The 27,327-nt window shown below is 36.7% G+C and overlaps 1 protein-coding gene across 2 annotated transcripts in view; it reads left to right on the top strand.

The window, feature by feature from the left end:
- VAV3 (vav guanine nucleotide exchange factor 3) overlaps positions 1-27,327 on the top strand; it is a 173,102-nt gene that overhangs the window by 86,594 nt on the left and 59,181 nt on the right. The window contains exons 16-17 of one of the 2 annotated variants that reach the window (XM_080407185.1): positions 17,412-17,513; positions 20,265-20,362. In XM_080407185.1, the coding sequence (XP_080263311.1) occupies positions 17,412-17,513; positions 20,265-20,362 (200 nt within the window). Of the gene's footprint in view, positions 1-17,411; positions 17,514-20,264; positions 20,366-27,327 lie in introns of both variants that reach the window. The other variant, XM_080407184.1, reaches the window with a different exon arrangement.

Here is a 27,327-nt window from a genome sequence, read left to right as displayed (position 1 = left end):
AGGGGGAAATAGTAATTATTTTAACAATATATATCTAATATAATAGTGACATTTTTCCCCCCTCCCATTTTTAATTAATTGAAATACATTTTTTGAAAGGTGATGCTGTGATTTGAGGGGATCCTATCATCTTTCCTGGTGGCTTTAAACTAATTTATTGTTTGGTATTTGGATCAAGTTGCTTGGCTTATTAAATTTGGTTTCAAAAGGCTGATTTCCTTTATGTTTTCAAGTAAAAGAGGAGGTTGCTTTAGACTGCTTGAGAAGTTGTTCAGATGCAGTGCTGCAGATTACATTATTATTGTGCAGCATGAGCTTTATTTCCATTTCTGATTCTTGTCAGAAAGGCAAATGTGATTATTGACACCTCAGGTACTCTGATTAAATTTAAAACATGTGAACAAGGGAATTGGATGACAGGGCGATGCCTGCTTTATGGTAAAAAAAATAAATAAGTGTGAGGGGAGTGAGATAGTCCCAGTGAAAATAGAGAGACAACATTAATAAAGATTTTTTGGATGTGATTGTAAAGGTATGTGGATTCAGAAAAAAGGCTATTATGAGCTGATATGAGTGAAACTTGCTCATAAGCTATGTATACGTTTTTTTAAAACCTTAGTATGATGAGTGCTAATGATTTACATGAAAATATAAGGGAGGAGAGGCTGCAGTGGGCAGATATTGTAAGGCCTGCTGCCCACTAGGGTTCCCTTCTTGCTGACTTTCATTGAAGATGAAAAATAGCATGTGTTTTGGCAAAAATTTCTGGGTAGCATAGTAGGGTGTGGGAAGAAGTATTTATTTGTATGTGAGCAGAAAGCTGAGTACTTTGCCTCTTTCTGTCCCTGTGTTCTCCCTGCTGCATTTCCTGTAATGCCATTATTGATATTTACTTAAACATAGATAAAATGTGTATGAAAAGCACAAGGCACTCAGATTTATTAGCTTTACCATTGCAACTATCGATCCGCTCTTCAGGCATCCTGGCCCAATGCACAGAAACACCCAACCAAACAAAACAGCAGTCAGTCAGGTTGCTAAGGAAAGCAGGAAGAGAGATCCTCAGTTCTTCCCAAACGTTTTTACGGTTCTGTGCAGGACCCCCCTCCCCACTGCTGGGTGTGCGGTGAGCCTTGCGCTGTGTTAAGCACCAGCCAGTGCTCATCAGCTGCTCACGAGAGTGCCTTTGCCAACAAACGGCTTACTGCTGCTGGTTGCCCTGTGTGAGCAGAACAAATGGGACCTGAAGGGCTGACAGGTTAATGCACCGCTCTTTCCTCTTGGGCAGATGGAGTTGGTCGTTGAACGTGAGTGGTGGTGTCAGCCTTGTCTTGCATGGAGGTTTGTCCTTCTCGTAAACCCATAGCTCCAGCTTAACCTTTTCCTGTGTGATTAAAAGCTGTAACGCAGAGGCAGGGGAGCTGGAGCAGCAGGGTTGTTGCAGGTCAGGGCTGAGGTGCAACATGATATAGTGGCATTATTTGCACTGGGCAATGCTTTTGCTCCCTTCTATTTATAACCACTAGGACTGAAAACAATGGGGAGCTTTTATGCTTTCTGAAGTTTTTATACCTTTCTCCCAACTGTGTTACATGGGTTTGACTTCACAGCATATTTCCCTCAGCACCTCTCCCAAAACATACCTTGGTATGTAGCGATAATTACGTTCTAGCACATGCTGAGGCACAGGAGTTTGTATTTGGGAGAAAACTAAGCCAAGTGGTTTGAACAATTGGTCGGTTGCCTACTGTGTAGCTTGTCTGTTCTAGTGTGATTCTACTCTGAAAAGTAGCCATGAATGAAATTATGCTGTTATTCATCATACTCCATTATAATTGCTGCTTCTATGGGCAAAATACTTCTCATTACTTAAATTTGACTGAAACTGCAAAACCAGCACAGTTGAAGGGCTGAATTACATTCTTTTTTGATTATCAGAAATAATGTTGTTTACTGAGTTGCACACAGAAATTTTAATGCAGTTTTGTTGTCTTTGAGATAGCATTCTGTATGAAGTCGGGTCTGTACAAGCGTTAATCTAAGAACATAACAAGAGAACAAATTAAGATCTCTCTTATTATTTTTAAATTAAGAATTAACCTTGTTGCCACTAGAACAGTTTTATTGGCATAACTACGTTAGCTAGGCTGTAATTTTTTTATTGGTAGCCTAGATGTTTGTAACAGTGTTAATAGTTATATTGCTGAAAAGGCACCTACTGTCGAGATGCTTGTGTCATTGAGATGAGAATTTGTGTCCAGATATGGGAAGCTTCCGTTACTGATGAAGTATGAAATAGAGGAGAACACTGCTTTGCCAGCTGGACTTGTTTTAGGTTTGGAAGGCAGGAATACATTAGGCACACTTGATATGGAAAATCCTTAAAGGAAGGAAGGAAGGGTAAAATCCCAGTGCGGTTTCCAGAGCAGTACTTCTCAGACTGTATGTTTCTGTTAGAAAACTAGTTTCACAAGCCTGTGAAAATATTCTACCTCTTGGTTAGCTCTGTTACTGTGGTGTATGGTGAGTTGTTTTATCATGAGGGAGGTTGGGAATAATGGGTTACTGGTCATAGGAAACCGAGTAAGCTCGTTTTATTCATAAGGTAGTTCTGTTGCTACAGTATTTATTTGCTGTTTTTTGAGACTATTGCTTTATTTAGAAAATACCTAATACTAAAACACCTCAATTTTTACTTTTCCTAAGAATGTCACAGGGGTTATTGATGAAGCCTGTTCGTATACTACATCCTCAGCAACAATGATAATGTGGGACAGCTGCACTGAATCTGATCTGAATCTGATGCTGTTGACCTATTCACAGTATCTTTACAGCTGAGGCTGGGTCATCTCCTTTACTCTTCCCCCCCCCCCCCCCCCCAAAAAAAAAAAAAAAAAAAAAAAAAAAAAAAAAAAAATTGTTTTGTATACAACCTTCAAAATTCCTTGCTGGTTACTTGGGAGCACTGGATTTTCTAGATAAAAATGAAGTAAAACATGGGCAACACAACATTGCAGTCAAGCTTTTGAAGCTGAAGCTTTGGTTGGACTTAGATCTTATAAATTTGGGAGCTTTTCATAAAGCTAGCAGGCAGAGACCGGTGGAGGATGTTTTTAACAGGAGCGATCATATCAAAACCCGCTGAGTTGTCTCTTGGTGTGTCTGTTCCCTCACAGATGTGAGTGGAAGTTTTGCATGCACAGGGGGAGTGTAACCACTTATTGCCTCGGAAGAGATGTGGCGCTTAACAGTGATAGTTTGAGCAGTTGCTATTTTGTTCTTGGAACTCCATTCGTAGTAATGGATGAGCCTGTAGCTGTATGAGTGAGTAAGCACCTTTTAAAAGATGGTACTACAAAAACTTTACTAGGCGTGGAATGTATAAAATTAATCTAGCATGTCAAATAGCATTGGTTTTAAATGCAAAGTAATTCTGTATCCAAGATAACATTAATAGAAGTGTATGGCCAAATTACTGCACCAAATTACTCAGCCAAATTAGAGACATCATGTATTAAGTGGAAGTTTGTCAGCAATGTGATAATGTGCATGCTTTATTTGCTGTAACTAAGTCATTAAAAACCCCCAAAACTGATCATGACTGTTAGACACAATTGTTTCAGATTTTCTAGCAGAATATCCAGTCTAATCTCTTTGCTTCTGTATTAAAAACAACCAGAAGTATCAGAACAAATATATAATGCCTCATAATATACCTACAAACTACATAAAATATTTGATACTTTTGTTATTCAGCATATGCTAAAAGGTAGGAGCACTGATTGGTATTTTTGACCCCCTAGAAAGCTGTCCTACAGATGCTTTTCTTATTTGAAAAATGTTTGGTTTTAAGTGTAATTGACTAATATATATGTCAATTAATTTATGCTAACCATTCTTTATTAAAAGAAAAAACTCCTTGAAATTTGAAGCTGTCCTCCTTTATTTTATGTGTGTATATACCTCAGTTATATGACTTTGGAACTACTTAGCTGACTAATTATCAGGCTTAATTTCTTATTATGAGGCAACCACTTTTCTTGGCATTGCTTGATGAATTTAATTCTCTTTTGTTTCATCATGAGACGGTAGAATAAGTGCTGAAAGAAAATATGTTGATTATTACTACAGCTGTCTCATGTTGCCACTAAACATTTGCTTCCATCAACTAAATATTTCTTGGTGTGTAGTTTGTTTCTTGATCACAGTAGAGCATGGAGCAGGTGTGTGTTGTTTTCCTCACAATGGCAGAGACCTTTTCCATGAAAGGCCACATATTGTATTTCCCCACTGACTTCATATCTGAATCCATTAGTGTAATAAGGCATGCAGTGTCTTATGCTGGTTTGTGCTGAATTTATTTTGTCATCGTGATGTCAAGTTTGCTAATTTAATTAAGCCTTTCTGTGGTTTCTCAATTGTGCTTTTTAATCTACTCTAAAAATGGCCATCAGCAAACTTGTCTTCTGTATATATTCCTAGATAGGAACATGTTACACAAATACAGAGTTTAAAATTAAATCACAGAAGAATTTAGGTGGGAAGGAGTGTGTAGAGATTGTCTACTTTAGTCTCCTGCAGGGTTTAGGTTGCTCAAGGCTTAAACTTGGGTTTAGTACTGCTGGATTTCAAGATGCACAGAACCAATATTGCAAAGTCTCATGGAACAGTGTTGTAACATGCTTTTTAATTAGCCTTTACTCAACATCTCTCTTTCACAAACTGAGAAGTGCATGAAAACATCTTGCACACCAAGGAAAAGGCCTTTTTGTTTTTTAATGTACTTAGTTAAAATTTCACCTTCAGGAAACTACTATGACTGTAGTTTTCGCTTTGACATTGTTACTGAAATTGCAGTATTAATGTCACGGCTAATTAGTAATGCCTGAAAAATCAGTGGCAAATGCATCATTTTAGTGATTAGGGTACGCATTAAGTGCATGGAGTTAACAAATCTGATTATTTTTTTTTTTAAATATCCAAATAAAAGATATTTTAGACATGAAAGCTGTACAGCCCTCAAAATTAGTGGTTTTTGTTTTAAGTTTGTGCAGCCGCTCAGGTACAGTCTAATATGTTTTTGAAAAATTACTGTTTCAGTTAGACATAAATCCACACCATGTAGCTCAAGGGGTGCAGAACACATCACCTAATTGTAAGGAAATAATCCTGAGATACATTGATTCTCAAACCGGCTAGGTGTGTGCACAACAGTTTAGATTAGGCAAGCTGCATAGATTGTAGATAGAGCTTGTTGGTTTTCTAGACTTTAAAGAAAACTGGTGCAAGAAACAAGGTAAGTGAAAAATGTTCTCTTACCTATTACCATACCTGTTGCCAAATCTGCTTTGCACTCTGTGACTAATGACATCAGTCAGGTTGAGCTCAAATAGATCTGTTCCCTCAGATAGTGCATTAATAATGCATATGCCTTAAGACTTCTGAGAGAATATTTGAGCTCTGACATATTGAACAGTGACATATTAAATTAAAGCTTTCTTATCAGAGCACTTTAAAAGCCTTAGGTATCTGCTGCATTTTTCAAATAGCCTGTAAAGGTGTTCCACTTATACCAACATCGCATAGGTTACCAAAGCAATAAACAAATATGTCTGCCTGGGCTTTTCCATCAGTATAAATATTTCAGTACTGAAAAAAATGGATGCCAAGTTGATGTCTGCCAAAGAAGAATGGTTGCTTGTTCTTTGCTGTGACCTGTTGGTTTTGATCGAAAGTTTTTCAGAGTTATAAGCAACTGCTACCGAAATCTCGGAATGAAGATGTGATGTAGATGTAGATAAGCAGACACTTCTTTATTAACGGCCGGGTGCGAGGGGAAATCCTCTCACGATCAACGCACACCAAGCTTCAAAATCATACACCATATATAGAACTTATTCATACATATTCATTAATTATTCATGCATAATCATAATATTTCCCCAAAATCATTAACATACCCTCCTCCCAAATCCGATTCTGCACAGTAAAGGTTAGAAAAATCTAGAAATGGGTCTGGGGTACGATTTGGGTAGGTGGTATACGAGTTGGTGGTTGCAATCTCCCCCTGCCAGAATTACCTTTTACTAAAGTTCACGATTTCTTGGCAGGTAACTATAAGTTGTTCCAGTTGACTCTCCCCAGTTCCCATTAATTCTACATTCTGACATTTCAATACACTTTCTACATACAGAAGACCAGTCAAATACAAAGAAATCCTCTCCCAAGTTCCCATTAATTTTACATTCTGACATTTCAATGCATTCTCCTAGTCTACCCGTAAATACTGTATCCAATCATCTTCAATCATCTTAAATCTTAAGTCTATTATCTAAGTTCTAATCATTCCTACTAGGTGATTCTGACCTATTCTTTTGGCCTTAGTGCAGGGCTGTACAGAGGATTTCATAGCAGCTTTTGTTGTGCAACTACTAGTTTCATTAAAATATATTTCTTATTCCTCTATATTTCTATTAAAATGATTTTATAAAATCAAATAACGAATTAATTCTAACTTATTAGCAGATCTGTAACACAACCATTCACAACGTATTTATAGTTGTGCAATTTCTTTAGATTTTTTCCCAGGCACAGCAAGAACTGTGTGAAGTTTCTGTATGTGATTAAGAGCGCAGTGTAAGAACAGTGTAGAATGTGAAAGCAAAACAGAATTTATGAAAACAGTGTGTAAACACTTGGAGATGATAAATATACTTTGATATTATGTCTTCTGGTTCACAAATATTAAAGATGGCTCATTCTTTATGTTTTTACAACTTATAATATGTGAAGTATATTACTATGAAAATTAATGTTTGTCTTAAAATTGAGTGAAATAAATTTGTAGTGACACTACATCGTAAAAATAAAGTACCACCATGTAAATATTGATTTTTGTGCAAGGTGTTAGTTTCCTACAGTCTTTAAACGTGGAACATTGCATTACATGTTTGTTGTGATACTTTGGGTATACGAACAGATGTCCCAGTTTCTCCCTGCAAACCAATGCTACCTTTTTTCTTATCCGATTTAGGTTTTTGTCTGGTAATTCACAAGTTTATGGCTATGCATGTACTGTATTTTTACATTTTTTACTCCAAAATGTAGATCTTTGTCTTCAGTTAAGTGTAAACATACGATAAAATATTCAAAGCTTATCAAGACAAGCAACTTTGTGAATTTGGATTTGTAAGACTTGGAACTTTCACAAATAAGACTCAGCCAGTGAACACAAAAGTATATAAAGTATTGATGCTTTTGATTTACAAATACTGATGTGCAACAGAGCTTTGTTCCTATCAGGTGGTGTTTAAAATTTTTGTACAGAATAGACTGCTTTAAGCTGATCTATCTCCCATGCTTTTCAGGCTAGTAGGCTGATAAAGAAAAAGGAAAGCCATTATTTTGTTTGAAACAATGCAGTACGTTTCCAAAAAGTTAACAAGATAATTTCCTTGATCTCAAAAAAGCCACTCATCATATGATCAAATAAGCAAATTTCCTAGCAAAGCCTTAGAAGTTGTGTGTTCTTGATCAAAAGCACAATTTACTTGTGATATGGTTAATTTAATTATATAACATGTCTTCTTGATGGAGACTCTTTGATGTGGCAAACCAGAATGCTTGAGTATTAGCATATGGAGAATTGATTGATTGATTAATTCAGTAAATAGCATCTTCAAAGATGATTCTGAAATATAACGGCCTAGCTGGAACAGAGAAAATGAATTAGCTGTAAGTAATCAGCATTGATCCTAAGAAGGTAGGAAAGCTGAAAATCGTCCTTTGTGAAATGACATTGCCCACGTCTAGTGAGAATACCTCTTAAGAATGCCATTTTCTCACCCTTTTATAGCAAATAAGAAAATCCTTTTAAAGATTGAAAAAGCATTATTTAGTTGTGGTTTTGCCACTGTTATTTTATTACATAAATGCTTTTCTATTAGGTGACAGCATGTTTTATGAAGTGATGAGTTGAAATGGTGATTGTTGCACAGAGCCATAATGTTTTGTGTGGAAAGAAAGGATGGTGCAAATCTAAGGCTGGTTCTGCTGTTTGCAGGGAACAGAATTCTAAGGGAAGTCTGCACGTCAGAGCAGAGAGTGAGTTTGAACATCTTAGAACTGACTTTGCATGAAATTCATGTGAGCTTTGGCTCGAAGCTTTTTGTCTTGTTTGACAATAACATTTTTTTCTGTTTTTTAACTTCTGCTGTCCATGTTGTTACTCAAAACATTTGAACATGTGACAAGTGTTAGCTATATTTTATTGCCTAGGTAAATTTTCCAAAATTTTCTGAGATGCTTAGTACCAGTTGTCATGGCTAACATCTGAGGTGCTTAAAATTTTGAAAGGAGGTCACTGTGGCACCGAGAAGGAATTTTAATGTAGGATGTCTTCATTAATATTTTCTGTTAGCAATTAATAACTAGGAAATACTTATGGCAGATCTAGGTGTATTGATGCATTTTTTGCAGTGATGACAAATATTAATAAAATCAGTAAAACTGGAATGAAAATTTTCAGCGTCCTCTGGTATTAACCTGTGCTATTTGCTTTGTAGGCTATACTGCATGAATACAGCATCAGATTTCATGTCACATATGCTTTAAAATGTTCTTCAGCAGTTTGTGCTCGGGGTGTCCATAATTTTGAACAGTTCTGTATGGAGCATTTAAAATTATTATAAGCATAACATGCAGTGCAGAATAATAACAGCTCTAAAATGCAGAGGTCTAACTTGGGGTTGAGAGTTGAGGAGAGTTCAAGGTATTGAGTTTTATCAGAGCTCCCTGTAGTATTTCTTCTTTTAATACTTAAAACAGTTGCAGACTTCTTATCTGATACTTCATGCATCTGCTTATTTGTTATACCTCTGGGCTCACAGGTGGGCATACTATTAACTGTTCTCTAAAGCAAAGTTTTAATTGAGTTGAAATGGCTACTCAGTTTCAAATACAATACACTTTTTAAATGACAGGATATTTTGAAAATATCTATGTACAATTGAACCCTGAATAATTTCTTGTGACATGATTGCATTTCTTTAAGAGACCGATACTGGAAAAAGATCTTCAAAACCTGACCTAAATAGCATTTCTCCAAAAATGATCCAAAACCAAAAATAAGAAGTATCATTAGAACTTCCTAGCATGCTTTTCCCTTTTGGAGGCAAACTCTCAACTGCAAAAACAGGGCAGCTGTCTCACTGTACTATTATGCAGAACCTGTGACTCTCCTGGAGAGCCTTTTCCCAAGCCATGAGCATCCATAATTGGGCTCTTGCTGCTGCACTCAGAAAAAACGCATGTGGGATTGCTGCTGGGGGTAGAGACCGTTCCTCTTCTATCCAAGTTGGCAGTCCCACCGAGTTATGATGATCTGGAACAACATCTCTGGGCTGAAATGACACCTGTGACATTTCATCAGTCCCCTGAGAAGAATGGCATGATTCAGTCAGTGTTTACAATGCCTTTGCTTTATCTGTATTTAACAGAAGTGATCTACTCAACAGTGTCTAGGTCAGCACCTACTCTGGTCAATAGCCTGTATTATTTTGCACCTAATTCACTTTTGAAAGGAACTTTCTTGAGCCATTTGTACAGGGTTACTTTTACATTTCCCTTTGTGTGGTGTATTTGTTCTTTATTTTCCTGTATGTGCTGCAATTCCTGCAATTAAGCGTATGTGTGCTTCTTGTGGTGGAAAAATGATATGAATATATCCAAAGAATATAAAATATTTTTCAGGTTTTTATTTTCTTTGTCTTTTTTTTCTGTAATACATTTTTTCTTCCAGTTTAAGAAAGATAAATTTAGTTTTAAAATACTTGAAGTCAGGGAAGGAGAAGTTGAGTTGTTAATTAAATACTCCAGAGAAGCCTATTTTCAACATTAATTTAAATGTTTGTAATGGGTGTAAGAACACCTTCTCAGTGGCCTAGATCCAGGGGGGGGGGGGGCGTAATCTGCACAGGTCTTAATTACTGAAGTCAAGCAAGTATGGAAAAGCTGCCAAGGAAGCAGTTAAAAGAAATATCCATCAAAATGTGGCAACAAGGACAGAAGAACTGGTCACTAGTGGAGGAGAGCAGTGGACCTTGCAGGCAGGTTGTTCAAACTACAGTTTCTAAATGTTAGCATTAAAGATAATAGTAAATAGAAGTAGAATAAAAGAAGACATTTTTTCTTTGTGCTATGTTTCAAAGTCTTCTTTTAACTCCTTGCAGAATATGAAGCTGCAAGATGTTAGACCTCCAGTGTTCTCTGCTGCTGGATGCCTTGTTGCCAGGGCTGTGCTATGGGATTGACAGCCGTAACTGGGAGCCAAAGATTGGAAATTCTAGTTGTTTCTACTCTTAACATTTTTATACCACTTCCTCCTTCTCTTTTGTGTGTTGTTTTTCAGTAGAGGCAGTGTGATTTGCATTTCATTAATTTCTTATTTAAAATTTAAACTTGCTAAAAGAATTTAATCAATGTAATACTTTATCTCTTTATTATATTTTTGTTAGGCTTGTTGGCAGCCAGTAGGCTTTCAGTAATGTCATGCAAAACAAACTTGAGGCAATAGTTCTTGAAGTCTCTAAGGCTAATACTGAGACATCTGAAGGGCAAAAGATCCACAGGAAGATGTACTTAGTATTCTAAAATTTGTGTAATAAGGGTTTTTTCATTGTTTTTATCTTTAGAAATGTGGTCTTTCTGGAAATGAAGACTAGGATTTTAATGCGCTTGTTTTTCACATGGGAAAATAGGAGGAACGTCCTATAATGACCTATCTCTTAGCCTTTTGTTTATTCTCTTGGGACACATCTGTAGTAATTACATATTTAGTAGAGATATAAAGAGTTTTGGGGCTGAAAGTGTAGTAATTTTCAAGATGCATTTTATTTTGTAAGCCTTACATGTGTAGTTTAAACTGACAGTAAAAGAAAGCATATTTATGCCTAGCCCAGTGAAGAAATTGCAATTTGTCTGTTTAGTCCAACCTGTTGTGAAAGGTACTCGGTCTACTTTGTCTTGCTGGAAACAAATGTGAATGTAAGAATGGTGATAAAAATTGAAATTGTTGCTATAGGGTATTGTTGTTGCTATTGTTGTATGCTATTGCTATTCAGACATGTTCTGATCTCAATGTTTTCTCATATGAATATGGTTTTAAGTAAGGAAATGACAGTACCAGATCCCATCCTAAGCTGCTTGATATTGATTTTGTACACTTTACCATTGCAGTATGCATCTTAGAAAGACTGTAGACCCAAGATGATCAAAGTTCAGTTTTGTAAAATGAGGTATACAACTCACATTGTTGGATGTGTCAAGATTGCCAAAGTTCATTGCTTTATTTTAAGTATTAGTGTTTTGATTTTGACATGTTTGTGTCTTCAGGGTTAAGAATTACTTTTTTTTTTTTGCAAGTTTTTGACTCGTTATCCCAACTGCTATAGGAAAGTGTTAGAAAACTGTAGCTTAAACTGTTTCATTTTATTCATATGCACGATTCTTTTGGCATTTTGAGGCATTGGAGCAAATTTATTTCTTATTCTGTAAGCATAGGAATAGCCACCTAGATGTTTTATCTGGCAAGATAATTTTGGGCTATCTGCAGCATTACCCTGTGGTCAGCTGTGCCATTAATCTAGGTGAAGATTATTACTAGAATGAATACTGACTGCAAAAGCTTGTGGGGGACTGTTGGTCATGTGACACGTTCTGACACCATTTATAAAGATGTTATGTGGGTGGCTGAAGAGAGTTGGCCTATGATCAATTTACTCTTTTGAGAAGTAAGAGTTGATAGAGGGAAGTGGCACTACAAACGTGGAGAAGTATTTTTAAAAGGGGAATATTGCACACGCACAAGGTCAGCAAAAATGGATTGCTCCAAAGTATGATGATATCAAGGGCAATCGAATAAGACACCTGGATAACTCTTTTTCTACACTGAACTCTGCAAACTTTACAGACAAGATCTGTTCAGAGGTGCAGGATTGGCTGAAGAAGATGGTCAATTCTGCTCTTTGAACGGTGGCTCCCATGGCTGATGCAGAGAAAGGAACTGCATGTCCAAATGATGGAGGCTAGCAAAACAAGCATCTGCAGGTCTCTGGGTTGATGGTGTAACAGTGAATTGCTCCCAGTGGGACTAATATTCTGCAAGTAACTTGGAAAGAGTAAGCTCTACTCAAAAGGCTTAGGGGCAGCCCAAGGATGTTGCTGTAGTGACTGGAGTAAATCTGGTTATGGGGATCCAGCACTATGCAGGAGAGGGCACTCGCGGCTGTCCCTTACAAAAACTCTGCTGCTGAATCAAGGAGAGAATTGGAAAATTTTTCCTAATTACAGATTCACTCTGTTTTTGTATCCTGACATTTTGTCTCTGCTACAGTGTAGGAGTTAAAACAGCCTGGGGAAAAAGTAGAAGAGAGGAAGGGAAACTACTTTTGACTCCCCACATTGCTTATAAAAATAGGAATCAGAGCTTTACCGTAAAAGGAGGAACATGATCTCTGTCATTTTTTACTTCAGATTAAGTATTCCTAGTATGTGGGTGACTTCCTGCTCTGGCCATTCATCAAGATTGTTCGACGGTGGAAATAGATAAAACATTTCATTTGTGGTGAGCCTGGGGCACCCCATTGTAGAAACTGCTGTGGAAGGAAGACTAAAGGAGCCTGTGAGATGCCTTGGCTGGTGACTGTTCCGCTGTGGTGGGGAAGGAACTTAATTAAGTTCTAAATTAGATTTTCATAATGCTAGCCACATAAATGACTTCATGTTTGAATTTTTATAACTATCGCATACGGGGTTGTGCCCCTTCCCCATAATAAATCCTCCTGAAGAAGAAAATATTCTTAGCATTAAGCTTAAAATTAATATTGAGCTAATATTCAGGTGGTTTTTTTCTCTGTGTTAGAACATGCTCACATGCTTAGAAGTAGAGGAGAAAAGATTTGAGAAGGATGAAATGTTCTTTTCACTGTGTGTTGGCAGCTCTGGTTTGTGTTCTCAGGGCATCAGTGTAAGGCTTGAATGCTGTAACTGAAAGAACTTCTTTATGGTTGGGCATGACTATGAAAAGTCGTATGCTGTGCTGTGACTGCAGTTTTTCCATTGAAGTTACCAGGTTTATTTACTGTATTTAAAACATTGAAAAATAGTACTTGCTATTCAGTGGGAGAAGTTTTGTGGAAAAAAATTTGCTGTGGTACAGTCACAGATAAGTTGTGCTTAATCTCTCATTGGAGAGTTTTGGGGTGATACCAAGTTGGGTTATTTTTTCATTATTTTCAGTTTGTTGAAAACCAGTATATTGAAAATTAAAACATCAATCCACTAGATTCATTAAGTTTCAGACTACATTAAAAGACATGCTACTTGATATATACTGCTACAGTGCATCATCTCAGACTTGTCTGATGTGATGTGAAATATGACTGCAGAACTGGATTTGCCATAATGGAACATGACCGATCAGGTACTAGAATGTGCAAGAGTTGTCCTGTCCACAGTTAGTACAGCAACAAATATTTTTCTACAAAGCCTTCCTTGTTCCATCTCTACATTTACAGTAGAGAATACACATTACCTTTTTATTTTTGCTGTATTTTTTTCTGGTTTTTTTTTTTTGTCATTAATTATCTTTCTGTATTGTGCTTCACTTCAAAGTACTCTGTCTTCAGAGTAAACATATTATTTCTTAGTTTGCACTGCTCTCTTCTACTGCTTTTATCAAAATATTGATTACTAGAAACTGCATGAAATGCCTTCTCATCTAACATGAATCAACAGGTAACGATATATCTAAATATTAATATTTTTAATGGACTATTTCTTTATGAAGAGACTTATGAGATAATGGGTAAAATCTTGATCTTTCTGAAATGTGATGGACTCTGAATTTGAGAAGGTATTTTGCTGATGTGTAAACAGAAATTAAACACATGACATTTTCCCATTCCTGTTTGACCTCAAATCTGAGACAATTAGGGTGAAGGATTAGCAAAAGAAAGGAAGAGACAAAAGAAAACTTGAATGTTGATGCTCTTAGCGAATGCAATGGCATTGTTAGTTTTGAGACGACTGCTTGGGAGTATTTTCTAAGTCTCTGCAAAAAGAAAGACTGAGCAGCAGGTTAGATTTCTTCTCTTTTTGATTCCTGCTTTTTCTGCACGGGATCCTCTGTAATATTCTGAGGCTGTAGTCCCTTCCAGAATCATTTAATCTATGGGTGATGCTTCTGTGGTGTCTCCTCTGATTTACAAAAATTTTGTTGTTAGGGATTTTTAGTTTTTTCCTTCTGTGGTGATGTGGCTTTGGGGAAAAAATAGAGAAAAATGCTATCTTCGGAGAAGAAGAAGGAAGGGCTAGCAAAATTTAAAAGGTCCTTTTGGTTTATTGTGTTTGTAACCTATTTGGTTGCTGTGTGCCCGTAAAAGAGTTACTCGGGCTCATGTCTTTTGAAAAAAAATATCTTTGTGTTAGCTTGGCTTTAGCTAACAAGGAATTACATGAGGTTAGATGGTAGTGAAATGATAGGGAGTATGAAAGATGTATAGGTGGTGAAGAAAGAACAGGTTTTTAGATAGAAATTTATTGAAGTGATTGTTAGAACCTTACAGTCACTAAACTAAAACCTGGTGGGATTTAAAGAAATGGAGGGATTTACTCATGATACATTTTTATGATCCTTAAGAAATGACTAGTTCTTGGAACCAAACTAATTCCTCCTATAACTAATAGCGGACAAGATAAACTGAAGTTTGCATTATATTCTGAAGTTTATGTTGTGCTGTATGTTTTCAGTATTGTATTATTTTGCTTATACAATTAGGACAAAGGTATCAAAATTTTAGCACATAGTAGAGAGCTGAAGTTGTAAGTCTGTTTACCTGGATACTTCTGTCTTGTATAGGATGTTATAATGGGATGGTTTAGTCCATAGGTGCAGTAAAACAACTTCTGTTGAAAGAAGGTGGAGGGTCTTGTAACAGCTCTCTGTGAGGCACAGCTCTGTTCTTTCCCATTTTAGCACTATGCTTTTTTCCTCTCAAGAGTAACTTTTTCTATTAAGGACTGTAAAAGGAAACTGAATGGCTTTATAATATGTAAAGAAACTCAAATAGTGCTCTTAATATAAAGAAGAATGAACACAGTGTATCATCTTTGTTCTGTTAATAGGAGGTATATTTTCAATAGTTCATGTATTTCAGTTCTTGTGGAAGATAGCCTGAGAGGAGAATGGAAAAGATTTTTTACGTACAAAAGGAAGTTATATAATCATATGCTTGTGTTAAGCAACTGTCTATGAGGTTGTAATTTTTTTTTCTTTTCATCCACTGTGCTTAGTATTTTTGAAGATTGATCCTGTTCTAATTAAATGAATGGCATTTTTTCTTTCGTTTGTTCTTGAAAAATGGTCGGGTTGTTCGGATTAATTTGATATGCTTTCAAATCTGATGACTCTTTGCACATTAGGCTGATACTTTTGACATGGTTTTGCAAGCTAACCTGGTCTGAACCAAATGGTCAACAAAAAGTATCTTTTGTTTGGAGTGTAAGTATTGTAACTTGCTCTAGGGAGTTTTCAGGATTATCCAGTTAACTGTATAGCCTAAGAGATTTTAGCAGTTCCTTGGCAAACACGTTGTGAAATACAGGTCATGTTCTGCAGAGTTAACAGCCCCAAAATAATACATTGCTCTCCTGGTTTAAAAAATTCTTTACTTTTTTTGGAATTTAATTTTATTCTGATACCTGTACCATCCTGCTGCGAATGGGTAGTATCCTCCATGCCTGTTTTAGTAAGCAGGAGCTGTGGTGTTGACACCTTGCATATCATAGCAGAAACAGATAGTAGTGAGCTAGTTAAAACAGTACGGAGTGTAAGGTTATTCTCAGGCGTAAAAGCAAAATTCCATTTGCTTTGGAGTACAGTTGCATTTTCAGCACGTTCATTTGCAGGTGGCAGATTAGAAGACTGACCTTTCTGACACTAGGTACTTAAACAGATTCTTTGAATGTTTTTTTCATAAGCCTTTTCATTCAGTCCTAGAAAGATTGATGCTTGCATGGTTGCCTATATTTATGTTTCATTGCATTTTGTGGCTGCTCTATGTTTTAGTCTAGGAGTTATTTATAATACATAAAAATGAAACTTACCTAATAAGTACCTCCAACTTTAATGCATGAATTTGTAATTTTTTGTGTTGGAAAAGCTTCTGGTCTTTCCTTTGAATCTTGCAGATTCTTGCATTTCTAGCCATCAGGATTTTTTTCCTATTTTACTTAATGCATTCTTGTGTTTTTGCTAGAAATATGCCAGAATTTTATGGAATTTATCCTAAGCATTCCAATATAAACATTATTTAAAAATACATTAGCTCTTACTGTGTGTGTGTATATATATATATTTATATATATATTTTCTTGTCTGATACTGTCTACCTTAATATTAAATTACACACCTAGCATTTCAGGGTACTGGTTTTGGCAGTGTTTAAGCTAGTTGAGGGATGTTACTGAATTTTTTTAAAAATAAAGGATAACAAATCAATTGAAAATTCCTGTTCTCCTCCCCCAATCTTGGAAATGGGGAAGATGACAGAAATCAAATGGCTCACTTAATAAAAGCTTAATAAACCTGCAAACAGTCACCAATGCAACAAAATGAGAAGTGGGTAATTTTTAAATTATACTTCTGCTTTTAAAAGAAATCAGTAGGGAAGATAAAACACAGGTGCAGTAATGGACCAGTGCTTTGTACATATTTTTGATCTTTGGGAATAAGTCTGCCAGTAGTGTGTCGGTATCTTAGCAATGTGAATAGTGATTTTCTATGTTATTTGTTAAATTAAGTGTGTGTAGCAACTGCTGTAGGCATTGGGCAATGCATTTAAGAAAGACTAGCCAAACCCCAGTAAATATTTTCTAATTGTTTTTGAAATCACTCTTGTTATCCAGTGTATTGCTGCATAATTGTGACCTAATTGTGACCTGTCCCAAATGTGCTGCTCCTGTTTTCAAATGCGGTGGTTCTCATTATGAGCTTGTACATCCACTTAGCAAAATATTTGAGAGTGAAAAAGCAAGTGTTCTTTAGGTCCACAAAATGATCCTAGTTACTTGAACAGGAATAAAACCCAGATGTATGTTTTGATATGTAGTTTTCTAGTTATTGTGACAACTAAGGTAGTTACAAAGTGTATTTTAAGGACGAGGTCTTCATAATAACATAATTCAGATTTCATTCAAGGTGTGTGGTGAAGTCTGTATTTCTGGTTCACCTTAGTGAAAAACATTAAAGTGTAAATAGAACTAGTTGTTTGTGGATTCAGATTTCCTGCTGTGAATGCCGCATTATTTTCTAGAGTTCATCAGTTTAAAGCAGATTTTCAAATTTTTTTTAGGTCAAACATACGGCCGGACTATGCGGATACAAGCTTTCATGAGTTCAAAATGCATACCTTCAGTCGTGTAACATCTTGCAAAGTCTGTCAGATGCTTCTGAGGTAAGATTTTTAAGGTGTTTTGTTCTGTGTTCCCCCTCCCTCCCTGTGAAATATCTGAGTCAAAGAAGTATGTGGAAACACATTGCTAGCTGGTTACCTGTCCAAGACAGGCAAGCCATGATTAGTAGTATTTCTCGTTGTATTAGCGAGTTATGTTATAAGGAGTTGCAAGTATAATTATAAATATTACTATATATTTATTACTATTAGCAGGAGTACTGCTAAAAGCTCAAAACCTGAAGATGCTGCTCATTTATCAGAAGGCTGCTTTATTATGATTCTTTTATTGAAATTGCTATATTTAATACAGGTGCTTTTCTGTAAGAGCAAATGACAGCCATTCTGTACAGTTTTGACTACCATGGCTGTTCCACAGGGCCCGTTGCTGTACACCACCAGTCACAAGAACAGATGGAATATTTTTTCAGAAAATCAAGATGATGACGATGCTCAAAAATATTTGATATGGGGAGATTGCTTTGTCAGGCATTAACAGAAAAATTGAAGATAGGTATTGCAAAGCTAGATAAGAAATGCTAGCAGACAAGTAATGCTTTTGTGAACAAGGATTTGTAAGGCTAAATTAAGCTAAAAATTTCCCTGTTTTCTGCATCTTTCCTCTGAAACACACACATGCTTGCACATCTGTAGTTTCTCATTGATTATTTGACTTATCTTTTAAAGCTACCTTTTTTTTTTTTTGTAAATATGGGATGTGCAATGGTTACTATTGAACCTAAATTTCATACTGAATTTGCAGATGCAGAAGCTTTGTAAACTCTGATCAGTTCAACTGCTCGTAACAGGCTGCCCAGAGAAGCTGTGGATGCCCCGTCCCTGGAAGCGTTCAGCGCCAGGTTGGATGGGGCTTCAAGCAACCTGGTGTAGTGGAAGGTGTCCCTGCCCATGGAAGGGAGTTTGGAAGTAGATGATCTTTAAGGTCTCTTCCAACCCAAACCATTCTGTGATTCTGTGATATGATTTGATGTTGCATATTGTTGATCTGAAAAACATAGCCACAGCATTTTAGAAAGGGCATTTGAAGTGTATGGCTAGTGCTTCTGTTAAACACAGGCATGAAATAAAATAACCTCAGGTATGTTCCTCCCTGTTGTGTATTTTTTCTTTTAGCAAGCTTTTTTCCTGACGTTAGACTGACCTGGATTTTCAGAGATTTTTTTTTTTTTTTAGATTATTTTTTTCTCAATGCAATAAGGTCTAAGTGATTATGAAGAGTGGTGCAGATATCCTGAACTTAGAGATGGCAGGGCTAATTTCTGGATTTGAAGCAGTAGAGTTAAGTCCTTGTGTCTCTTCCACTGCACTAACTGCTGTTGCTGAGAAATGGCTGTCTTGCTTTCAGGATGCAGCCCACATGGTGCTGCACTGTTCTGCACAGGCATACCAATTTACTTGAAGATAGCTTGGGTATCCCCAAGTGCTGCCTGGTGGTATATAGGTATGTCCCTGGAAATCTAAGTTCCATTGAAAGCCTACTTGACTTCGCCTCATAAAGTGCCTAAATCACTTCTGAAAATGGATTGCTGTTTTAAGCTTCAAATGTATGCTAAGGTATAAATACTTGAAAAATATCTGAACCTTAGTGCCTAATCTTCAAGTGGGGATAGTCTTAGAAGCATCTGTAGTGAAGGGTAACGTCATGTCCTATACTTTTATCTAGACACTCTTGCATTCCTGTGTAGCAATAGGGAAAAAAATAAAAATGGAAGACTACATTAAAATATTTTTATACTTTCTACTTATTTGTCTTAAAGTTTGTGTATTCTGATACTTAAAAATACTGAGCTTCTGAATATAATTTAAAATGTATATCAACACTAACAGTCAAGAAATCAGTGTAGTTAATAGTTGCTGTTTTTTAAGGTTTAACTTGTTTAATTGTATGTTCCATATGAGACACCTGATTTTCCTTTTGAAGCTGAAGGTGTCACATTATACTAGGATGCATAATCAGTCCAAACTGGTCAGGATAATCTTGGAGACACACAAGTCTAGTGTGAAGAGTAAGCAGATACATCAGCAGATGGAACTCATATAATTGCTCAGAGGTACATGTAAAAAACCTGTTTCCCTGTTAGCCATTCAGTGAACTGTACTTAAGAGAAAATCCATGCACGAATCTGAAAATAAACTGGCTTCCTCAGAATCAAATTCAGATTCCAGTTGATTAAGGGGAATTGGAGAACATTTAGAGTAAGGAAAGTGACTCCTTATTTAGCAACTCTGAATGTTAACTAATGTGTACCTGGCTATATAACTATCTGCACTGAAAAAAACCCAAACGACAAATTTAAAGTTAATATATTTGCAGTATAGCCTGTGAACTCCTTAATGCTTAAATATATATTCAGAACTTACAGCTCTTAAAATAGATCTTACTCGTCATGGTGTCTAGGCAAATTCCCATTGAGATGAAACTAAGAGTAGATACATAATGGTACAGTATCAAGCGTACTGTGCCAAAGTTGCTTTGGGCTAAATTGAAATGTGAAATGGAGATTGTTATTCTATTAGTAGTCCAGAAGAACTATCTGGTTGTGATTTTTAAATGGCTAGTAGTGACGAAAAGCAGATGAGGTGCTTGTCAGTTGTCACTTTTTCTCGAGCCTTTTAAGGACTACCATTATGCAGAAAAGCAAATGACTTTAATACTTTCTGCCACGTCTCTTATTTCCTTTATGTGTGGAATTTATCACTTCTAATGTATCACTACCTAATTTTATTTTACAGGGGAACATTTTATCAAGGCTATTTATGTTCTAAGTGTGGAGCTGGAGCACACAAAGAATGTTTAGGAAGATTAGACAATTGTGGCAGAGCTAATTCAGGTGGTAAGTCATTTTTATTGTTAGAATACCATTTTTAATTAGGATATAAAACTTGCTAGATATAATTAAGGCTTAATTTACCTCTAATTTGTGTTTATTGTAACATACATACTTGTGAAACTACCGTTTATAAGCACAATTAGAATTGCATTTAGAATTCATAGGGATTTTTATTGCTACTAAATTGAAATGTTCAAAAGGAGGAGAGAACTGTTATAGGTCAAACCCAATTTCTTCAATGTCGTATACAACAAGGAATTGCTCTTGTTCTAATCGTAGGCTGCTCATATGTAACACCTACTGTACAGCATAGAATCTATCATCCTTGTAATTCTTCCTTTATGTCTCTGTCAATTTTCATATTTCCCTCTCAGCTCCTAAAGATGTATGTTTGTGTTGCCTCAGCTTCCTCTTTCATCTCTTTGGTCTCCATGGTTTCTGCCCACTCACAATATTCACAAAAAGGTGATTGATGGCTCTCTACTTCCCACATCTAAGGACCATTTCCCCCCCCTCTTTTAATCGATTGCTATACTCTGTGTTTCTTCCCTGGCCATTGTCACTTCACACTTCTCTATTCTTCTTCTGCTCTTTGGGACCTTAAGGACTCTTTTGACTTTAGCTACCATTTGGCCTCCCTCAGATGACTCCAAATTTGACCTCTTCCCTTGCTGTTCAGTATTGTATCTGTAATTCTCTCTGACATCTTTGGGATCTCCCACTGCTAATGCCAAACGTTGGCTCTTGTCGTCTGCCTCCCTTCTCTTCCCTGTACCTATTCCGTTGGTGGCAGTGAGTCTGTACATTCCAGCCAGCTGGTCACATAACTGTAGTGCCATTTTTGACTCTTCCTTCTGTCCAGGTTCATAAGTATTCTTTTTTCTTCCTAGAGATGATTTGGTGCTGATGGCGGGGGGCAACTGACAAACACCCTCATCCCACCCCTCAAATTTCAATTGTCATTAATATGTTTTAATTCCTGTTGTGTGAATGTGTTTGAAAGAGAAAAGCCACTGGAACATCATGATTTCTGGAAAGTATGGTTGTATATGTTGGGGAAGTCTTCTAATTAATAGTCCTTCTTGCTTCTCTAAAACCTGTACGTTGCTTTCCAGAATTATTTCATAAGTTTGTGAAAGTTTCTTGTCTCACACACATCTCATAAGCTACTGCAACCTCCTTCATTGGGTTATTTTCTTTTTGACATTACTATCTACAATCTTTGCAAAATGCTGTTGCAGAGATAATCTCTCTCCCACTGCCTGAATTGCATCATGGCTTCATCCACTGCTCTTCGCTTAGCTGCTACTCTGAGATTTTGGTTGTAGATTTTTGTTCCTTTCAAAACTGTATAAGCTTGTTTCTGCCTTTGTCCCTGTTTGCAAGGACTTCCTGACTTCCCCTTGGCTTTTGGCTATTTGCCTACCTCATGCTTTCATGAAATTATCAGGATGGCAGGTACTGACTTCTGCTGCAGTCCGTGAACTTTATTTCCTTGGTTGCTTTCCTGTATTGGAGGATAGTATGCAAGATCTCCAAGCCTGGAATTTTAAAAAATATTATGAAGATCTACATGTATGCATACTGCATACAAGCAATCACAGCATTTTTCATTGAAATCCTTTTTCGAACACAGGTTTTTCATAGAACCCTCCTACGGATATTCTGAAGAAGATAAATATTTGAAATTATGTTAAAATTTGAATATTTAAAAGCAATTCCATTTAAATTAATAGAGTGGGAAAACAAGCATACTGTTCTTCACAAGAGAGTTATCTTCTGTAGTATAAACCACCCCTACTTCTACATTTTTCTTTCTTTTGCACCTTCTGTTTTAATTGCTTTTGTAGTTTTTTATTTTAATTGGGTAGCTGGCACCACAGGAGGCATGAGCTTGTCTTTCTATTTCTCTGTAAAGATCTGCGAACACATATGGTGCAATGTGTATCAGTAAGAATGACCGTAAATGCCTAGATAACACAAGGCCTGATTTCTTGTGGTTTTTGTGCACTTGCTAGAGGGAACAAAATAAGAAAAAAACCCATCATATTTCTGATTCTTTGTAAGTGGAATAAATTATCTTTTTAAAACTTCAAAGGAGCAGAATGTTATTTTGGATTTTACTTTAAATAATTGCCCTGACTTTTGTAAAATAATACTGTACTGAGTCTTTCTTTAGTGAAATTGGAAACAACTGGATTGTTAAGATACTGTTTTGAGTTCTGTGTTCATCTTACACCCAGGGGTTCTGCTTTCTGTTCTCTCTTCAAACTTCTCTTTCTCTTTTCAGCCTGTTTTTCTTCTGTGCAAAGGCTCCCAGACTTCTGTAGCTCTAGTACAAACGAGAAGAGTTGTGTATCTTCCACCTGCTCATGAGGCGGAAAGCCAGGAGGTGCTAGGCTGTAGCTTCCTTACAGCCTGCTCTGAGAGTAGGTCATAGCTGCAAAAACAAACTCTAAATTACAGTTCTTGCCGTGCTCCCTGTTGCTCTATGCATGAACAAGTATGGAAAAGACAAATGGTTTTGCCCGCTTTGCTGAAAATGTGTCCTCTCTCCATCTGATGAGGGACTTCAGCCAATGAGTAGGAAGGGAAATCCTGACATTTTCCTCTACTCTTTTTCATTTTTAGTTTTTATTTGCCTTTTTAAAGAAAGAAGTGCTGATTGAGCAGGGCTGCCCATTCATAATGTGCACAGAGAAGGAAAGGTTTAAGGACGAGACTTAGCAGTTCCTGCTTCCCTATATGGTCTAGAAAGGGATGGGACAATATAGACTCTTCTAAATACTGTTTTCTGCGATTTAAGTATGAATGACTTTCTGGAGTCATGTTTTCATTTTCCAGAGCTATGCCGAGAAATGAGGTCTCCAATACATTATCTTCCATGCCTGCTAAGTTATGAAATGTGATTAAAGCAATGCAGACAAAAAGAGACTATGTAAAATTCAATATTTTCACTGCATATTGCAGAAAAAAGTATGCTCTACGTGCACAAAATTCTAACATACTTTTAATTTTGAAACTTTTCCTTTTGAAATATTTAAAGAAATTATTTTACGATAAATTTAATTTTTCTAGCACTGTCATTTGCTGCTCCTGTGGGAAGTTAGTAAAGGTGGCATGAGAGTGCTATTAGATAACAAGTTGTGGAGCGTAGTTGGAATGCTTCAATAGTAGCAAAATGCCTGGAACGTTCATTGTATTGCTATTTATTTCTTTCGTTTCTAGGGGGCTGTTACAGCCTTTTTCATAGGGTACAGTGGACATGAAACACAGTCACCCTTTTAGGAAACTGGACATTATTATTCCCCAGTCCCGTGGTATTAGTTACAGCTACAGACATGGGGAAGTATGTGTGTGTGTTTCTGTGTGTGTGGTCTGTTTAATCTGGAGTTCTGTCATTTGGGATTTCAGATGCTTCACAGGAAAGTGCAAATCCTCCATGTGATAGACAATGCCCAGGAATGATGCTACTTTCTTTATCCTGTTAAATTTTCTTTTTATCTTTTTGGTGTTGTAAGAGTTTTTACATCTTGTTAATGCTTTTGCATACCTTCCCTGTTTTTGTTGATTGAAATAATCTGACTCTGTTTCAGAAGTTTTGGACCAGTGAGTTCTGTAAAGGTTTTGTTTGGCTTTTGTGTGTGTGTGTGTGTTTTTTTTTTTTTTTTTTTATTTAGGTTGCGTATAATTTGGTTATGTTGGTTATGTTTGACCTTTTAACCTTTTTAATTCAACATGCTACTTTGTGGGTTTTGTGAGAACAAACAATGGAAGTCTTGACTGATTGCCCCTCTGAACTGAATAGTCTTAAATTTTTTTATCTCTTTATAAGTGGAACTCTTTCTATACCTCAAATAATTTTCATTCCCATTCTGTAGATCTCTTCTGTTTCTAGAGGTCTATCTGAAAACAGGTGATCCGAATTAAAAACAGTGCAACAAGAATAGACCACTGGGTTTCTTAAACACATCTGAATTTTCCTCAGCATTTTCTGGTTCTGTACAGTTTAGGATTTTTGTTTTCTTTTTGGACCACTGAGCAGCTGTTTTTGCTATCCTTCTGAAATGATGCTTAGAACCTCCCTGAGTGGATTAAATCTCCTTGTATTTCATCTCAAGTTAGTTTGTGAAAATTCAAAAGACAGACATCCAAAGATAGATTAAACCTTTAGAATGACAAATTTAATAAGTGTCAGATCTAGGTGATACACTTATGAGGAAACATTGACAAAATCTGAAGATAAGTTGCTGTGTTGTCATGCTATGCCTTATACACAAACATGCATCTCTTCAGATGTTTTGCTTCAAAGAAGGCCAGTTCAACAGACTATAGAAGTTGCAGCAATAAAAGATGCAGAGTCAATCAGTTGAATTAATAAATAGAACAAAATGCCTGTATTTAGACCTTGTTTTTTGTAGTGTGGTTTGTTTTTTTTTAATTGTTCCTGTCCTCGTTGTAAATTGGCAGTGCTGGTTAAGTCTTTTGTGCTAGTTTCTGTCATTATTGATTTAACATTTTCTTCCCTGAAATGCTGCCCTGTGCATGCTCGAGTACTCCTCTGTATTTTCATATATTTTACTTTTATGTCCTATCACTTATTAATTTTTTTGTGACTTGAAATCCTCCATGCTCACTCTTTTTTGTTAATGTTCTGATGAACTCCTTTGACTCTGTGCAGTCTGAAACACCAGGCCTTACAAAATCCTTAAACAAAAGGATTACAGAATGGATGTGCATACTTCTCTGACAGGCCTATTTATAAGGACGTATGTGGTGTTTTTTTTCTCCAGTGGCTGATGTGGGGATCTCCTCTTCCCATTATACTACCTCTTCTGGCTTCTCAACTGCATTCCTATGTCTTATTTCAAGGCACGGGACAATTCTACTTATCTGGTGGTGCTCTCTTACTAGTTGGAAGAGTTTATATTTGGGAATAGTTAAGAATGGGACCTTTAGTAAGTGAGCATGAGTAAAACACACCTTTAGCAAACAAAAAGGGAAGCTGTCTCCCTTATTATTGCCACTTTTATTGTATAGGTTGTTCTGCAGCCCTTGCAATTGCTGCAGAGGTCCTCAGGATTGACAACATGGTATTACTCTGCCCAGAACATACTGCACAACTCCAGTCTGTTTCCTACTCTGAAACAGCAGAATTAACAACCCATTTCTGTTGCTAGACTGGAATTTTTCCAAGTCCGTCCAATTATATTGAATTAAGTATTCTCAGGCAAATGTTTGCTGGTTCCACATTCTGTTGAATATTTCAATTAGATGAACCTCCAGCAATGGTTCTAGAATCTGAAAATGTTTTGAATATTTTAAATATGATGCCAAACCCACAAAATTTTCTTCTTTATATCACTGTTCCCAGGGAGTGTTAGAAGCACTTCTTGTCAGGGCATAAATGGATTAGAGAAACATTAACTGGACATGTTTATAGTAATTTTTAGTTAACTCATACATGATTCCTTTCTCCTTCAGATAATTCCATTTGAAAAAGTACTACATTTCCTTAGGCAGAAAAGAAGTTTCTTCAACTGTGTGATGAACTTGAAAGAAAGTGTTACAATATGAATGGGTTAAGTTTAGAGTTGCTTTTATGTGGTAATGGGTATGTGCAATAATATAGTCTACGCTGTTTATGTAGTAATTGCTTGCTACAGCACATTAGAGATTATTAATAAAAAGCATGTATTTTTGACATCTAAAAAGAAATGAGCAGCTTTCACTGTTTACCTTTTTGCTGGCTTGATCAATAGTTGCAAAATTGCTGGCTCTCCTCCAAACCTACCATTGTATTATTGTTTAACTAACCATCCTTGCTCAGCCTGAACAAAAGTCACTTAGGGGGCTTGATATTTTGTTGAGAGTCCTACACAGTGGTATTTCTAGGTCATGATTTCTTTTGTTCTGATTATGCAATGACAACCTAAATGACTGGAAAGGAGCAGGTGGTCCCACAGCCCCTTCAAAGTGCCTTACTTCATAGTTCCTGCATTTTAAATATTTTGAATTTTTTTTTGAAACAGGAAGGTGAGTAGCTTACTACTGTTGTGGTTTAACCACAGCTGGCAAATAAGCACCACACAGCTGCTCTCTCACTCCCCCCGCTGGGGTAGGGGATAGAATCAGAAGGGTAAAAGTAAGGAAACTCATGGGTTGAGATAGAGACAGTTTACTTGGTAAAGCAAAAGCTGCACATGCAAGCTTAAATAAAACAAGGAATTCATTTGATACTTCCTGTCGACAGGCAGGTGCTCAGCCATCGCCAGGAAAGCAGGGCTCCAGCATGTGTAACGGTTACTTGGGAAGACAAAGACCATCACTCCAAACATTTCCCCTTCCTTCTTCCTCCCCCAGCTTTATATGCTGTGTGTGATATCATATATTATGGAATATGCCTTTGGTCAGCTGGGGTCAGCTGTCCCAGCTGTGTCCTCTCCCAGCTCTTGTGCACCCCCAGCCTACTCACTGGTGGGGTGAGAAGCAGAAAAGCCCTTGGTGCTGTGTAAGCACTGCTCAGCAGTAACTAAACCATCCCTGCATTATCAATCCCGCTTCTAGCACAAATCCAAAACACAGTCTCATACTAGCTACTATGAAGAAAATTAACTCTATCCCAGCCAAAACCAGCACAACAACCTATCATTTTTATTTACTCTCCATTTAGTTAACATGTAAATCTAGCTGCTGTGTTGCATTCCTGAGGAGCAGCTTATTCCCATTTTCCAGTCTCTGCACTCTCCCTGATCGAGGCCAGCTGCCGCTCCTGTTGCTGTTGTAGTAAAAGATAATTATCAAAATGTGACTCGATGGTATCATGGCCTCAGTAAATAATCAAAAAACTTAAAAATTGTGCTGAGCTGTGGCAGTAAAAGTAGCTTGTCAGAACTGAGAACTCACTGACTTGGTAATTTCATTGGCACATTGGTGATGAGCAGGGACTTGAATTAAAATTGTCA

The sequence above is a fragment of the Falco punctatus genome (genome assembly GCF_963210335.1).
Source record: "Falco punctatus genome assembly, chromosome: 11".
Classification (NCBI taxonomy): Eukaryota; Metazoa; Chordata; class Aves; order Falconiformes; family Falconidae; genus Falco; species Falco punctatus.
Note: the sequence above shows the minus strand (reverse complement) of the source record. Positions and strands in the feature narration are given on the sequence as shown.